Source organism: Geospiza fortis, unplaced genomic scaffold (genome assembly GCF_000277835.1).
Source record: "Geospiza fortis unplaced genomic scaffold, GeoFor_1.0 scaffold27, whole genome shotgun sequence".
In the NCBI taxonomy this organism is placed as follows: domain Eukaryota; kingdom Metazoa; phylum Chordata; class Aves; order Passeriformes; family Thraupidae; genus Geospiza; species Geospiza fortis.
In genome coordinates this window covers 4,159,211-4,173,703 of record NW_005054329.1, presented here as the reverse complement: position 1 = coordinate 4,173,703, position 14,493 = coordinate 4,159,211, and the positions used below count along the sequence as shown (strand labels likewise).

General features: G+C 51.8%; 1 protein-coding gene across 2 annotated transcripts in view; it reads left to right on the top strand.

Moving 5' to 3' along the window:
- NTNG2 (netrin G2) overlaps positions 1-13,067 on the top strand; it is a 47,287-nt gene extending 34,220 nt beyond the window's left edge. For both annotated transcript variants that reach the window (XM_031057346.1, XM_005421277.2), the window contains 4 exons: positions 751-777; positions 10,562-10,729; positions 11,616-11,750; positions 12,669-13,067. In XM_031057346.1, coding sequence (XP_030913206.1) covers positions 751-777; positions 10,562-10,729; positions 11,616-11,750; positions 12,669-12,892 — 554 coding nt within the window. In that variant the 3' untranslated portion in view covers positions 12,893-13,067. The remainder of the gene's footprint in view (positions 1-750; positions 778-10,561; positions 10,730-11,615; positions 11,751-12,668) is intronic.
- Positions 13,068-14,493: the final 1,426 nt, after the last annotated feature.

The following is a 14,493-nucleotide window of genomic DNA, read 5'->3' as shown; positions in this document are numbered from 1 at the left end:
CTTTCCCTCCCCTCCATTCCTTGTGTCTCTTCCTATTTCCCTTTTCCCTCTGCTCTTCCTTCTCCCATTCATCTCTCTTCCCATTTGTCATTCAGTCTTCCTCCTCCCCACCCAACTCTCTCTGCTGCTTCCTCCTCCCCACATCAGCATCCTCTTGCTCTGCCCCAGCTCTCTGAAGCCCTCTGCTCTTGCTAGCCCTGCCTCTTCCATCCCTGTGCTTTATACTCACTCAGAGCTGAGAATTTCCATGATTCACCCACGTGTTACAGCAGGGAGGCCCTTGGATGTGTTTAAAAACAGACTGGACGTGGCACTCCATGCCATGGTTTAGGTGTTAGCTCATAGGTTGGACTAGATGATCTTAAAGGTCTTTTCCAGCCTAGTTCATCCTGTGATTCTGTGATTGTTCAGACCCTACAGCCTGTCCTTAACCCAGTGCTCCTCTGTGCTTGTCCTTTGCTGGGCTGTCACAGCAGCCCAAGGAAATGGTTAACAGCAAAACCCATCAGCAAGGACCACGCTGGTTTTTCCTTCTCCAGGTGAAAGGCTTGAGATGCCAGGAGCCCAGACAGCGTTGTCTGGCTGTTTCTGTGCTTTGACAAAAGCAGCTTTTAAGCTGTAGCAGCAAACTGATGTGCCTGTGAGCAAGCCCCCACTAATTAGCTGCTGCTCAGTCCCATGTTGTGTGTCTGTGTGATCTTCTGATGGTGTCCTGCTTCCAGTGACTGGGCTTCCTCTTGTTTTTTGCAGGTGCAGCTGCAGGCTCAGCCTTTGGCAGTAAGTAAAACCCTGACTGAAATGCTGGCATTTAACACCTCGGTGCATGATCCTTGTGGATGTCACTAGGAAAAAAAATATGGTTATTTTCTATCCATTATCATTTTCCAGGCAATAAGTCTTCCCTAATTGTGCCTCATTTTCTGTCCTGTCAAAGAGTCTTATATTTTCTTCCTCTGACTTCAGCAGCCTCATTTTGCCTCTTCCTCTGGCATGGTTTCCCCCCATGAGGTTCGTTAGTATGGCAGCTGGAAAGGAAATAAAAAAAGACTCTTCAAAATCACCAGTTCTGGCTGTGAAGTGCCCCCCTTAGCCCCCCAGTACTGCAGAATTCTGCTCTGAGAAGGAGCTGGGTGTGAATTATTTGGTGTAGAACCCAGTCTGGGTCACCTTGGGCTATCAATAAAAAAGCATCTAGAGTGAGTGTACATCTGTATGTACACGTGTATGCATATGAACAAATGTCTGTGAGGTGTCAGCAGCAAAGGCAGAGCTCAGCAGGGATTTCTGCTGCAAGATTGATGGCAGGAGAGTGCTCCTTATTTAACAAAGCTGGAGGTAGTTTGATATCAAAGAGCCTGGAGTTTTGGGTAAGCAGAAGCCTGGGTTTGAATGTTGTGGTGCAGAGTGCCCCTCCAGAAGAAACAAATCAGGGAGCTGAATGAATAATGAGTTCTTTGGTTTGCAGGCAAGTGGGAAGAATTGGAGGAGGAATCGTTTCAGGGAAATGCAAATGCAATTAAGAAAAATGCACCTCATAGAAAAGTGGAGGACAGGTTTTCTGGGTAAATGAATTTTAGATTTTTAGCAGTTAATTGCTTGAAATTTTCAAATAAAAATTAAAGGTCTCCCTTAAGTAATTTAGGATTTTTAAGAAATAAATGTTTCAACAGCTCAAAATATTCTTCATCTTTGTCTTCAAAACCATTTTGATAACTTTTTTCCCTCCCATTTACAAAGCTTGGCATCCTCAGCATTACTTTTGTTTCCCTGGAAGCCGGGAGGGTGCTGGGAGCGATGTGCAGGAGGAGGACAGGAGGGATTTATGTCCAAGGCCAGTTAAGGAGAGATTATTTAGCCCACATAGGAGACTAGAAGTGACCTAAATTAAGTATTTAAACTAGCTCAGGGCTATTATGAAATTAAGCACGATAATCTGCATGAAGCAGTGGGACAAACAAGGACAGGAGGGCAGCAGGTGTAAGTTAAGCAGGAATTTGTGTCCCAGTGTTATTTTAGTCAGGTTGTAGTGGGGAGCAGTGGGGTGGGATCACTCCTGGCTCTGCAGGGGCTCTGCTGACCCCCAGCCATTCCAAAATCTGAAGGGTTCCACTGGAAACAAGGGTGCCAATGGTCGTGGTTGGCTTTGAGGGTGCCAGGTAGTTTGGGGAGGGGTGGCAGCAGGGAATGGAGCGCAGCTGGGCACGTGGGCACCGGGCAGTGGGAGCACAGCCTGGCCTGGCACCTCCTGCCCGCTCCTCACCCCACCCCTGCCCAGACGTGCCTTCATCTCCCCCTTTCAGCTTAATTGGCAATTAGTTTATGATGGAGCTGTAAGTATTTAAGCCAATATCTGCACCAACAGAGTAAGCTGATACAGCCCCAGGCTGCAGCCCCTGCTCACACACACACACACATGCCCTGGCTGCGGAGCCTCATCGAGCGGCGTCGCCTTAATCCTGCCGGTGCCCCAGTTGTGACCACGCTGAGAAATCTCTCACCTCTCCAGGCCAGCAGCAGCAGCAGCAGCCTCACTGTGTGCAGGCTGGCATGGAAACCCACCACCCCCCCAGTAAGTGCCTCCCAACTCTTCTCTTTGCTTGTCAGCGTACGAGCGGCCACAGCGAGTAAACACCGCAAAAACCACCACCGCAAAAACCACCACTGCAAAAACCACCACTGCAAAAACCACCACCACCACCTCAACCACCACCTCAACCACCACCACAGCCACCACAACCACCAGCAGCACCCCCCTACCAGCCACCACCACCCAGCCAGGTGGGTGCCATGCTCCCTGCCCCGCTCAGGAGCCAGGACTCTGCTCCTCGTTCAGCTGCTGTGTCGGTGGCTGTGGATCTCTGCTCTGTAGGATGATAAAGGGACATGGATAAAAATCACCCTGGCTTGGTTCACCTTCCACCAGGCAGCCCTGGTTTGCTGTTGTCTCTGGCACAGCTGCTCTCACAGCTCCGTGACAAGCAGGGCAGGAAGCGAATGAAGAGTTTTTTGATCCATAATAAATTTAAACCACATATTTCTCTGTAAGGAGAGGGGAATTGTACCCCATCCTGCTCTGTCCTTTACCTCCTGCCTCTTGTCACCAGACTCAGAGCAGCCCACAGGTTTTGCTGGTTGTCCCAGTCCTGCACCAAATCCCTGTGCACCCATGGATGTACTGCAGGTGCAGTTTTCCTGTTGCAGAATTCCATCATTCCCCAAGTGGCTGCTGTCCAAGCAGGGCTGCAGCTCACACACGTGCCAGAAACATCCTTTCCTAATTTCTGAAATCTCCCAGTGGAGGAAAACTTTTGTCCTTTTTCTGGGGGTTCCTCCTTCCCTCCTCCCCTGAACAAGGAGACAACGTTTCTCCTTGTCTTTTGGAAATGAGCAGATAAAACTTAACAGCAGGACATTTTTTTAAGCTGTTCATGGGAGAATTAGACACGCATTCCTCCCTTTGCCATGCTTTCAGGGCCTGATATTTCCCAGGAGGACGTTTTACACCCACAGCATGTTAGTAACAGTCTGTCTGGGGGAGCTGCCAGAAGCCAGTCAAAGGGATGAGGAAGCTTGATTGCATGTTTATGCAAATATAGATATATTCATGGAAGTACCCTGCTTGAGGAGTTAATCAGGGAGCTGAGGGTTTAGGTCCAACTTCCATGGAGTTGGAGTGACCCTGGAAAAAGATTGCAAGGCTCAGCTCTGTTAGGAAGAGCTCCCTTCCCAGATCCACCTGTGCAGGAGGAGGTGGGCATGGAGCTCACCCATCCCCATGTCCCCAGCGGGGCCAGGTGATCACATCCACATCCACACAATGCACTTGGGCTGATCTGATTTTTATCCATGCTCACCTGTAGTGACATTTTAGGGTTAATTTTTGCTGTGTTTGTGTGGGTAGCTGCTTGGTGTGTCTCTTGTATGATTTGCAGTGCTCTGCCTTTGTGGCACCTCTGGCACAGGCAGGACAGTGTCCCCGGGGAGTTGGGGTGCTGGGGGTAACCTCTCCTGCCAGGCTGCTCTGAGGGACCTCAGAGACATCACAGGGTTTATTCCTTCTCCAAAACCTGCTTCCTGGGCAGAGAAAATGTTTTCCTACTGCTTTCATTAACTGATGGCAAGGGACAAAATTAATAAATTGCAGCCCAGCTGCCAAGTTCCTCAGCCAGGACTGAGTTCCTCACTCCTCACCCCATCCAGATCCCCACTTGTGCTTCTGCAGAGCCAGGTCCCACCCCAGGATGGTGTCCTGGAGGGGCTGCTCCACAGAAGAGGGCAGCCAGGGCCACCAGCAGCTCAAGGACTTGCTCTTACCTGGGCAGCATGAGGGGCTTGATGCCAAAGTCTACTCTGTGCCCCTGACCAGCAAAAGGGAATCAAGGCACAGCTTAATTCTGATCTGCTTTTGGCCAGAGATGTTCCTCCTCCATGCAAAACAGAAAGTATTTCTTTAAAACCATGGCATTCCCAAGGGCCTGAAGATCTAATTCACCTGGGTCCCAAGGGAAACCCTTTGTGAAAGAGGTGACCCCTTGAACTCCTGGTAGAGCAGGTTTGCAGGAGATGACACCCAAGCAGGGTCAGAATCTCAAAGTGAGATACTCTGTTGTACCCTCCTTCTGAATTTTAGAAGCTTGAAAATCCCTCCTTGCTCTAAAGCCAGACAGGGTCAGAATCCCAAAGTGAGATACTCTGTTGTACCCCCTTTCTGAATTTTAGGAGCTTTAAAATCCCTCCTTGCTCTAAGGCCAGACATTTAAACCAGTCCTGCCATCCCATCCCTGCGCTGTTCCACCCTCTAACTGACACACTGTCTTCTGCCCTCTGAATTTCTGAATTTCTGCTTCCCACCATAAGCAAGCATCATCAGACCAGCCTCTGAGTTTGCTGCCTCAGTGCCCGTGACAGAACCACAGAAAAACCCAGGTATTTGAAGGCAGCCCGGGCGTGTTTTTCCCTTCTCCTCCGCACAGCAGTGGGTGCAGCTCAGCAGGAGCAGCGTGGCACGTAGGCTTAGAGGAGTAGATTAGATTTGGGTTGTCTCTGGGTTGCATGGAGCTGCTAGACATCTGCTTCCTTTGGCTGCTCGTGGTGTTTTCGTGGTCAAGGTGGAGCTGTGGTCGTGCTGTAGGATGTAGGATGCTTTCTGTGCCCTACAGGGGGGAGAGAGAGGAGTTCATGGGCAAGGCATGGGGTCTGCAGGCAGGGGAAGCTGCCAAAGTGGGTAGAAGGAAGAGAAATCACAGGGTTACCCTTAGGAGGATGAATTAAGTGCTATTCTCCTTTGCCTTCTGCAGTTCTGTTATTTCAAAGCCTTCCTTGAAGCCTGTCAACTTCTTCCTTGCCATTTGTTACATTTTTTTCCCATGTTCAAAATAAGAAAAAAAACACCAAAACCCCCAAACTTTTCCTTTTTAATTTTTTTTTTCCAGTTTCAATTTTCCTCCCTGAGGTTCATGGCAGTCTCAGCAGTGCCAGTTCACATCTGGGAAAAACAGGACCAGCCTGAGTCCTGCTGGGTGGTTACAAAGAAATTGGACAGCCTGGCTTTGGGGAGGTCCTGCAGAAAAGGGATCCCTGAGAAGGACTTTTCCATGCTGCTCCCCCACTCCTCCAATGCTGTTTGCCCCAGTGGTTTTTGCTATGAAATGTGACTGCCTTCTTGGTTCAATTTATTCCACTTCCTCAGAAGGCCACCAAGAACAGCAATTTCCATCAGAGCTGCCCATCGTTTCCCATTTTTATGAAGTGGGTCTGGGGCAAAATGCATCTCTCTCCCCCTCTCAAAATGTAAAACTGTCCATTATGGCCCAGAGCTACAAAGGGAAAGGTTCTCAGGATAATGAGCATTAATAATTTTCTTGGCTCTGTAAATGCGATTGAGTGGAGGTGTATGTGAATGACTAAAAAGCAAAATGCCTCCAGGGCTGTTTTTTATTGTGACTCTAATTAAACCCTTGCCAATTTGCACAGGGATTTTTTCATATTCTCTTTAACACCATATTAATATCAATTGGTTTCCACTTTCCAGCTGAAAAGGACAATGTCTATCACCTTCTCTTAGAGCTTGTCATTAAAAAAATAATCTTTTTTTTTTCTTTTTTATTCTGTATTGTTTATCATCCCCTTGATGAAGCTGGGAAATCACATTTCTCTCCTACTCGGGTTTGTCCTTTGAAACTTGGCAAGAATCAAGAGATTTTTTTTTTTCCTCCTCCTCCTTATGTTACCCAACTGGAGCTTGAAATTAATAATATGGCTTTTAAAATTTTTAGTCCCTGGTTTGTTTTCTAGCAAACCTGAAGATTGTTACCAATATTGAGAAGCAGGGGAGGGGGATGGAGCCAGTGGGGGTGAGGGTTTGCAGGGAAACCAAACAAGTGAGCTACACAATTTCTCGCTGCTTCAACTTCTCTGCGGTGGCTGGAAATTCTTTGATTTGTATTTCTGAGGGAACAGCAGAGCCTGAAGGAGGGTGTGGAGGCTGGGATTGGAAACCAGGGCTTGGTGGCTCCATCCCAGGTGTGTGTGCTGTTATTTCAGAGCAGGGCAGTGGCTCAGATGTGAACATACTCTCAACTCATACTGCCCTCACAGCTCAAGGGTTCTGGTGCCTCAAGATCCCCATGGCACAGGGCTGGGCGCTGGATTTAGGGCTCTGACTCCCTGTGGGAATGCTGCAGGGCTTTTGTGGGATACCAGCTCCCCCAGTAACACCATTTTCCCTTTGATCACTGCAAGACTACCCTGGTTTGTCAGCGGCTGCCCCGCTGCAGGTGGGCTCTCCCCCAGCCAAGGCTGGCCCAGGAGCACAAGGTAGGAGCTGCAGGCCTGAGCTGGGTCCTGCCAGCGAGAACCAGCTCAGAGAATGCTGTAGTTTCTAGCTCTGCATCTGTGCTTTCCATGGCTCTCTCCTCCTCCTGCCCAGCAAGGAGCTCGGGGCTGCTCTGTGCCCTGCACGCAGCTGGGCCGAGCCTCGGGCTTGAGTCTGTACATGAAAGATGAGCAGGGTGAGTGGTGGAAGGGATTGTTCACAGCTTGCTGCTGGTGTGAATGGAGAGGATCATGGAAATCCTGTCATCTCCTGAGGCTGGAGCCTGTTTGTAGAGCAGAATCTCCCTGTGAGCGGATAGGCCTGTGCTGTTCAGATCCTTCTGGTGCATTTCCTGGCTCAGGCTCCTCCGCGGCTGCCTGAGGTGCTCTGGGTGGGAGCCTTGGGAGGTTTTTCTCTGGCTGGAGAGAGAAAATTGAGGCTGAAGCTGCTCCTCCTCAGGGTTCCCACCACACACACACTCTGGTAGCTGCCCTTGGTGTTTAGCTCCCCTTTCCCACCCCAGATTCCTATAGCTCACTCCAGCTGTAGGCTTTAGCATCCCTCCTGTGCAGATCACGGCATCCTGGGCCTGTGTGGGCTCACAGAGAGGCAGAGCTGCTTCTGCTGCAGTGGCAAGGGATGGAGCCACACCAAGGGGCCAGGGGTGCTGACAGCCTTGCCTTGGCGTGCTCTGCTCTTCTCTCTGTGCCTGGGCAGTGCCAGGACCACCTGCCAACACTCAGCCCTCCAGCAGCTCCCACACCTTCCCCTTAGGAATATTTTTCCTGCCTCTCTTCACACTTATAGATGCTAAATTTGAGGAGATTTTGTCTCTCCCTCCTGCTTCAGCACATCCTCAACCAGATACAGCTCCAGTGACCCAGCCTAGACACCTGCCTAGAGCTCCCAGTGTCCCTTTGCCACCCTGCTAAGCAGACCAGGGGGGATCTGTTTTAAATGTGATGTTCTCTCTGATGCCACCTGTGATGACCCACCAAACACAGCAGCACTGGGAGAGAAGCTGAAGCCACCAGAGCCTCCTGAGAGCATGAGAGGTAAGGCCAGGCCTGTCCCCCAGGCTGGGACAGGGCAGGTTTCTCCCTCAGTGCCACAGGCCAGGACACCCAGCTGTCCTCAGCACAACCCCCATTGTACAATCTCCTACTCAGAATGTCCAGCTCTGCTCATCCAGCCCCAGGGAGGCCTTTTTGGGCTCTTTGGGGCCAGGGAAAGCCATGGAGACCAGCAGGGCCCTGGTACCACAGCAGCTTCAGGGATGGCGTTGGGAGCAGGAGTGGGTGCACCCTGACCATGGCTGAGCCCATGGGGAGCAGAGCCACCTCCTGCCACCACTGTCACTGTGAGGCTGTGACCGAGACAGGTGGCTGGAGCTGGCCACCCAGCACTTGCAAGGGCATAAACTCCACAAAAAATCCAGTGGAACCAGACCCCACTTCCAAACACCCCGTGGGACCTCAGTGCTGCTCAACCTGGCCTCGAGAAAGCACAAAAAGGCTTGGTGGCCTTTACCCCCAGTGCTGGGGCATTCTGTGTGGGCAGCACAACCCCCAGGGAGCCCATTCCAGCTGGGACAGCCCTTTTCCCTGCGGGAACAGGGTAACCTGGCCCTGGAGCCCGCTCCCAGCACAGCTCTCAGACCTGTTCTATCCTCCAGCGGCTCCGAAGAGCAAACCAGGGCGCACAGCACACTCTGCAGGCAAGAAGCACAAGAAAAAGACAGGTATGTGCTGCTGGGAAAGGGCCAGGCTGGAGCAGCACCTGCTCTGCAGGACCCTCTAGCAACCCTTGCCAGATGCCACCTCCGTAGCACTCGTCCTCCTGGCAGATTTTTGGGTGCCAGCTGGCCTGACCTCTGTGGCCAGTTAAAAATGGTTTGTAAATTGCAGATCCTTATCCCAAACCACCCCACCAAGCACCCATAAAGGGGGCACGTGTGAGTAGCTGCTCCCAGCTCTGCAGCAGTGCTGTGCACTGAGTTATCCATGCATTGAGTGTTTCATGCATCAGACTTTGAGGAGGGGAGGGGAAGAGGAGAGATGTAGCAGCTGCAGAAATGGATGCCAGTGCTGCCAGCACAGTACTCTTGGCTTGGCATTGTTCTCGTGGCAGGGGAGGACACGGGGTGCTGCTAAGCTGGGAGAAAAAGCCTTTCTCTGATTTTTCTCAAGCATCCTCAAAGAGCTCAAAACTCATCCGGCTCAAACCAAACTCTGGCCCCGTGGCTCCCATTGAAACGTACAAAGGTAAGCAGAGGGAGAGAGGAGCTCCAGGGCTCCCTGACCTCACTCAGGTGATGTGGTCCTGCAGAATCAGACATGGAGGAGGTGGGGAGGGGCAGTCTGAGTCGTGGTTAGCTGTTGGCTCTGTGTAGCAGGGCTTCTCTAGTCTGAACCACACCTGGGAATTGCAGCAGGCAGTGTTTGAGCTGAAATTCTTTGGATATCAGTTGAGGAAGCAGAAGTTACTTCACAGAGATCACAAGAGACTCTCAGCTCCTCCTCAGGCAGCTGTGAACCATGGGGAAACCTCTGCCCTGCCCCTTCTTCCCTGGTCATCATGTCATTGAACACATCTCCTCCTCCAGTTGCATGTGCATGCCAACCCACACCCTTCCCTGCCATCCCTGTGCCATCCTTCAATGTTTAATGTTCTGCTTGGAGCACAGCCCCAGCTCCAAAGGCTCTGAAAGCTCAGACCTGGCTGAGGCTGTTTCTGCTCATGTTATCCCCTGCCCTTACTCACTGGGAACCTCCTGACGAGGCCAGCTGGGCCACAAGTCCTGTTCTCCTGAGTTGCACATCTCACTGTATAAACTCAAATATCTATAAACTCAAATATCTACAAACTCCCAGTAAGATCCAGCACCTGGATCTGACACTCCAAGGCTGTCACCATCCCAAGTCATGGTGACGAAAAGCAAACACAAGAAGCACGAAATCCAATCCCCCTGAGTACAAATTCACCCACAGATCATTTTCTAACACGTGCCCACAGCTGACAGACGTCAGCCCTGGGGATGAGAGCACTTGGCCAAGTGATGGTGGCATCTCCCACCCTGCCAGCAGCCTTTGCAGGCCGTGCTGTGCCAGGCAAGCCCTGGTTCAAACCTTCACACACCTGTCCACAGCTGTGGATGGATCCCACATGAGCCACACTGCCTTGCATAGGCTTATTTTAAACATTTAACCTTTCACAACAGAAAGGTACAACAGGAAGGGGCTGAGAAGGGATACAGAGGGAAAAGGAGAGGCTGTGAGGTTTTACCTGGACACACAGCATCTCCATCTCCACCAGAGCACCCTCTGCCAGCCCCATCCACGGGCCAGTCCCCTCTGTTCCCAGTGAGGCAGAGCCTTTGCCAGGGTTCCTCACAGGTCCTGCAGCCTCCCCAGAGCCAGCTCAGGCTCTGCTCATTAACAAGGCAGCTCTGTAATTAACATCTGACTCCCCTCCACATGCAGTTTCTGAAAGAAATCATGTCCTGGGATTGCAAGGGGCTGGCTCCTGCCTGTCCCCACCCCAAGATAGGCGGACCCTGCCCCTGCTCTGCTCTGCTCTCTGAGTGATGATTTCCAGCCCGATCCCCCCATGGTCGTGGAGAGCTGTGTGCACTCCTCCTGCCCAGCACACCCCAGCCCTGCTCTGGCAGTGGCCATGGCATTCCCTTGGCTGGACCCTCCTCCACAGCAGCTCCCAGCCCCAGCTGTCCCCTCCTCTCCTCCACAGACTGCGAGTGCTATGGCCACTCCAACCGCTGCAGCTACATCGACTTCCTGAACGTGGTGACCTGCGTGAGCTGCAAGCACAACACGCGGGGCCAGCACTGCCAGCACTGCCGCCTGGGCTTCTACCGCAACAGCTCCGCCGAGCTGGACGACGAGAATGTCTGCATAGGTGAGAGCAGGGAATGTCTGCATAGGTGAGAGCTGGGAGAGTGTGTGTCTGCACAGGTGAGAGCAGAGAATGTGTGTGTCTGCACAGGTGAGCAGGGAGAGTGTCTGCACAGGTGAGAACAGGGAGTGTGTGAGTGTCTGCACAGGTGAGCAGGGAGAGTGTCTGTGTGGGTGAGCACAGAGAGCCTGTGATTGTCTGCAAAGGTGAGCACAGAGAATGTCTGCATAGGTGAGAACAGAGAGTGTCTGTGTAGGTGAACATGGAGAATGTCTGTGGAGGTGAGCACAGAGCGTCTGTGTAGGTGACCATGGCCCTGGCTGGGTCCTCGCTCTGTGAGTGGGCCCCATTCAGCCTCTCTCCAGAGGATGTGGGGCCCACCTGCATGCTCTGCAAGGATGGCAGCTGGTATGGTCTCTGCAGCCTGCCAAGGCATCTCTTCCCTGAAAACAAAGCCTAAAAATTAGAATCACAGTTTGGGGTTGAAAGATGTCCAGTTCTACCCCCTGCCATGGGCAGGGACACCTTCCACTGTCTCAGGGTGCTCCAAGCCCCATCCAACCTGGCCTTAGACTCTTCCAGGGACCCAGGGGCAGCCACAGCTTCTCTGGGCAAGCTGTGCCTCACAGTAAAAAGTCTTTCTGGCTGAATTCAGATGCCTTGCTCATGCAGGAAGGGCTCAGCTCCAAAGAGGCGTGGCCTTTGCCCCCGTGGCTATTTGCACTGTCGGGGCCTCTCAGGCCAACGTGTCCTCCCAGCCCCTTGGGTCTCTAAGCTCTCCTCCACAGCACATTTCCAGACCTCTCCAAAGCCCCCAGCCCCTCCCTCGGGGAGCTGCATGCACAGAACCCCAGGCAGGACAGGCTCTGACCTCCCTGTCTTTGGCCAGAATGTAACTGCAACCAGATCGGCTCCATGCACGACCGCTGCAACGAGACCGGCTACTGTGAGTGCAGGGAAGGCGCCACGGGGCCCAAGTGTGACGACTGCCTGCCCAACTACTACTGGAGACAGGGCTGCTTCCGTGAGTACCCACCTGCGGGGCCAGCCAGCTGAGAGGGGCCTCCAAACAGGAGCAGCACCTCCAGCACTGCTGGCTTGGCTGCCCCGTGATGCTCGGGGTGCAGGGGGAGCACGTTCCGGTCATTCCTCCCAAATTCAAAATTAATTTATAGCTCTGGCCATGGAAAAGCTATAGCTCTATAGCTATATAAAGCTACATAGATATAGAGCTTTATAGCTTTGCACCCTTCCACAGCATTCTGCTGGACTTGGAGCTGCTCTAGTCTTGTATTTGCAGGGTTCCCAGATGAACCCAGATGAAGGAAGGAAGGATGAATCTGACTCCATGTTCTTAGAATGCTAATTTATTATTTTATGATCTAGATTATATTAAAGAATACTATACTACAGAATACAGAAAGGATACAGACAGAAGACCTAAATCTGACTCCATGTTCTTAGAATGCTAATTTATTATTTTATGATCTCTGTTATATTAAAGAATACTGTACTAAAACTATACTAAACTATACTAAAGAATACAGAAAGGATACAGACAGAAGGCTAAAAGATACTACTGAAAAACTCATGACTCTCTCCAGAGCCTCGACACAACTGGCTGTGTTTGGCCAATAAGTAAAAACAATTCACACGAAACCAATGAAACAGTCACCTGTGGGTAAACAATGTCCAACCACATTCCAAAGCAGAAAAACACAGGAGAAGCAAATCAGATAATTATTGTTTTCATTTTTTCTCTGAGGCTTCTCAGCTTCCCACGAGAGAAATCCTGGGCAAGGGGATTTTTCAGAAAATATGATGGTGACACTCTAGCGCTGGGAGGCCTGGATTATTTAACCCTTAGGAGCTAAAATCTAGTTCCTGCAGCAGCCAAGGGGCTTAACCCTGCAGGGTAACACGTCTCCCTCTCCCCCTGCAGCCAATGTGTGCGATGACGAGCTCCTGCTCTGCCAGAACGGCGGCACCTGCTACCAGAACCAGCGCTGCATCTGCCCCGTGGGCTTCAAGGGCGTGCTGTGCCAGCAGTCCCGGTGCGAGGTGGACAAGAAGGACTGTGACGGTGCTCCCGGTGCCCGCGGCAGCCTGGCCGCCCTGGCGCTGGCGATGCTCGCCCTGCAGCTGCCAGGCTGGGTGGATCTCTGAGGCTGCACAGCGAGCCCAGCCCGGGGACCTGGCGACACCGAGGTGACGGGTGGCCGTCCCCAGCGCCTCCTCCTCCGCCTTCCTTCACGCTAGGACTTGCACAACGTCTTTGGGGCCACTTTCCAAGCAGAGAGGTACGCAGGGAGCCCGGCGCTGGGGGCTGCCCGCGGGGCCAGCCCGGGCTCCGTGCCCGGTGGGGACACGGGGACAGCAGCATCATTCTGTGCGGGACACGGGGACAGCAGCAGCATCATTCTGTGCGGGACACGGGGACAGAGCATCATTCTGTGCGGGACACGGCCCGCCCGCCCTCCTGGCACAGGGACCTGTCCTGCTCCTGGCACAGGGACCTGTCCTGCTCCTGGCACAGGGATCTGTCCTGCTCCGCACAGGGCGGCCCGGGAGAACAGTGCCGCGATCCGAGGGATGGTTTTTTTATTCTTACTTTATTTACTTTGGTATAGGCCGGGGTGGTGTTTTTATTTTCCCTCCTCTTAGCGTCCTGGTTCGGGAGAGCCTGTGGTGACAAGAGCAGAGCCCCAGCGCGCAGGGACAGGAGGGAGGGGAGAGGGAACTCTGGTCCATCCCTGCTGCAAATCCCACATCCCACCACGGACCCGGCCTGGCCACGCACATACTGTTGCCTACGACTGTAGTTGCTGCATTGATTTTGTATTTTCATGGCTGAGTTTTGTTTTCTTGCACTTATGGAGAACACAGGGGCCGTGAGGCGTTTGGAACATGAGGAGTGCAGTGTCTTATCCACACATGTCCGTATGGTGTACGGGTCAAATTCTTCTTTTGGTAGAGACTTATTTTTGTTTGGATTAAATGTTATAACAGAACCACAGACCTAAAGGGACATTTTACCATGAGCATTTGATTCTGGTGTATCCTCCTCCAGTAAAGCAACTATTAATGGCTGCTTGATCACCACGTTTTCCTTTTTGTGTGCACAGTTAATTACAGGTAAAGACTTATTTTTGGATTCATAATGTCCTCCTGTGTTTTCTGAGTCACTACCAAGGTGCACCACATGGTGAGGGAGAGGGGAGGGAGAAAGAGGTTGCCTCATCACTGAGAGCTGTTAATTATTTCTCCTAATTACTTTGCTGAGCCTAGGTTAGACTACTAGCTGTAGACAATGAGCAAAGTCTGAGTGATATATTAAGCACTGGTCTTGTGTGAAAAGGCCATTATGCTTCTCCATGGGGACCTCAGCTGTCCCAACCCCATTGCAGCCCCCTCCAGCTGGTGCCAGCATGCACCTTTGCAGAAAATGCTGTACTTTAAAGCAACCACGGCCAGTATTTTTAAGCAGCAATATGGAGCTCACAGGGATTATATTAATTCATTAAGGCTCATCAACATGCTCCTGTCTGAGGAGGCATTTACAGCCAAGCACATAAATGAAGGCAGGAGAAACCAGAGACAAAAAAAAGAAGTAACTCAGTCAGCTCAATGGGAATGTCATAAACACAGGAGCCCTAGTGTGGTCATATTTGGATATTTACCAAGCCAGGAGACGATTGAGTGCAGGTTTAGAGGATGGGGGACACCCCCATCTCCAGCTTGTTCAGTTCTAGGCTGGTTTCTTTGAC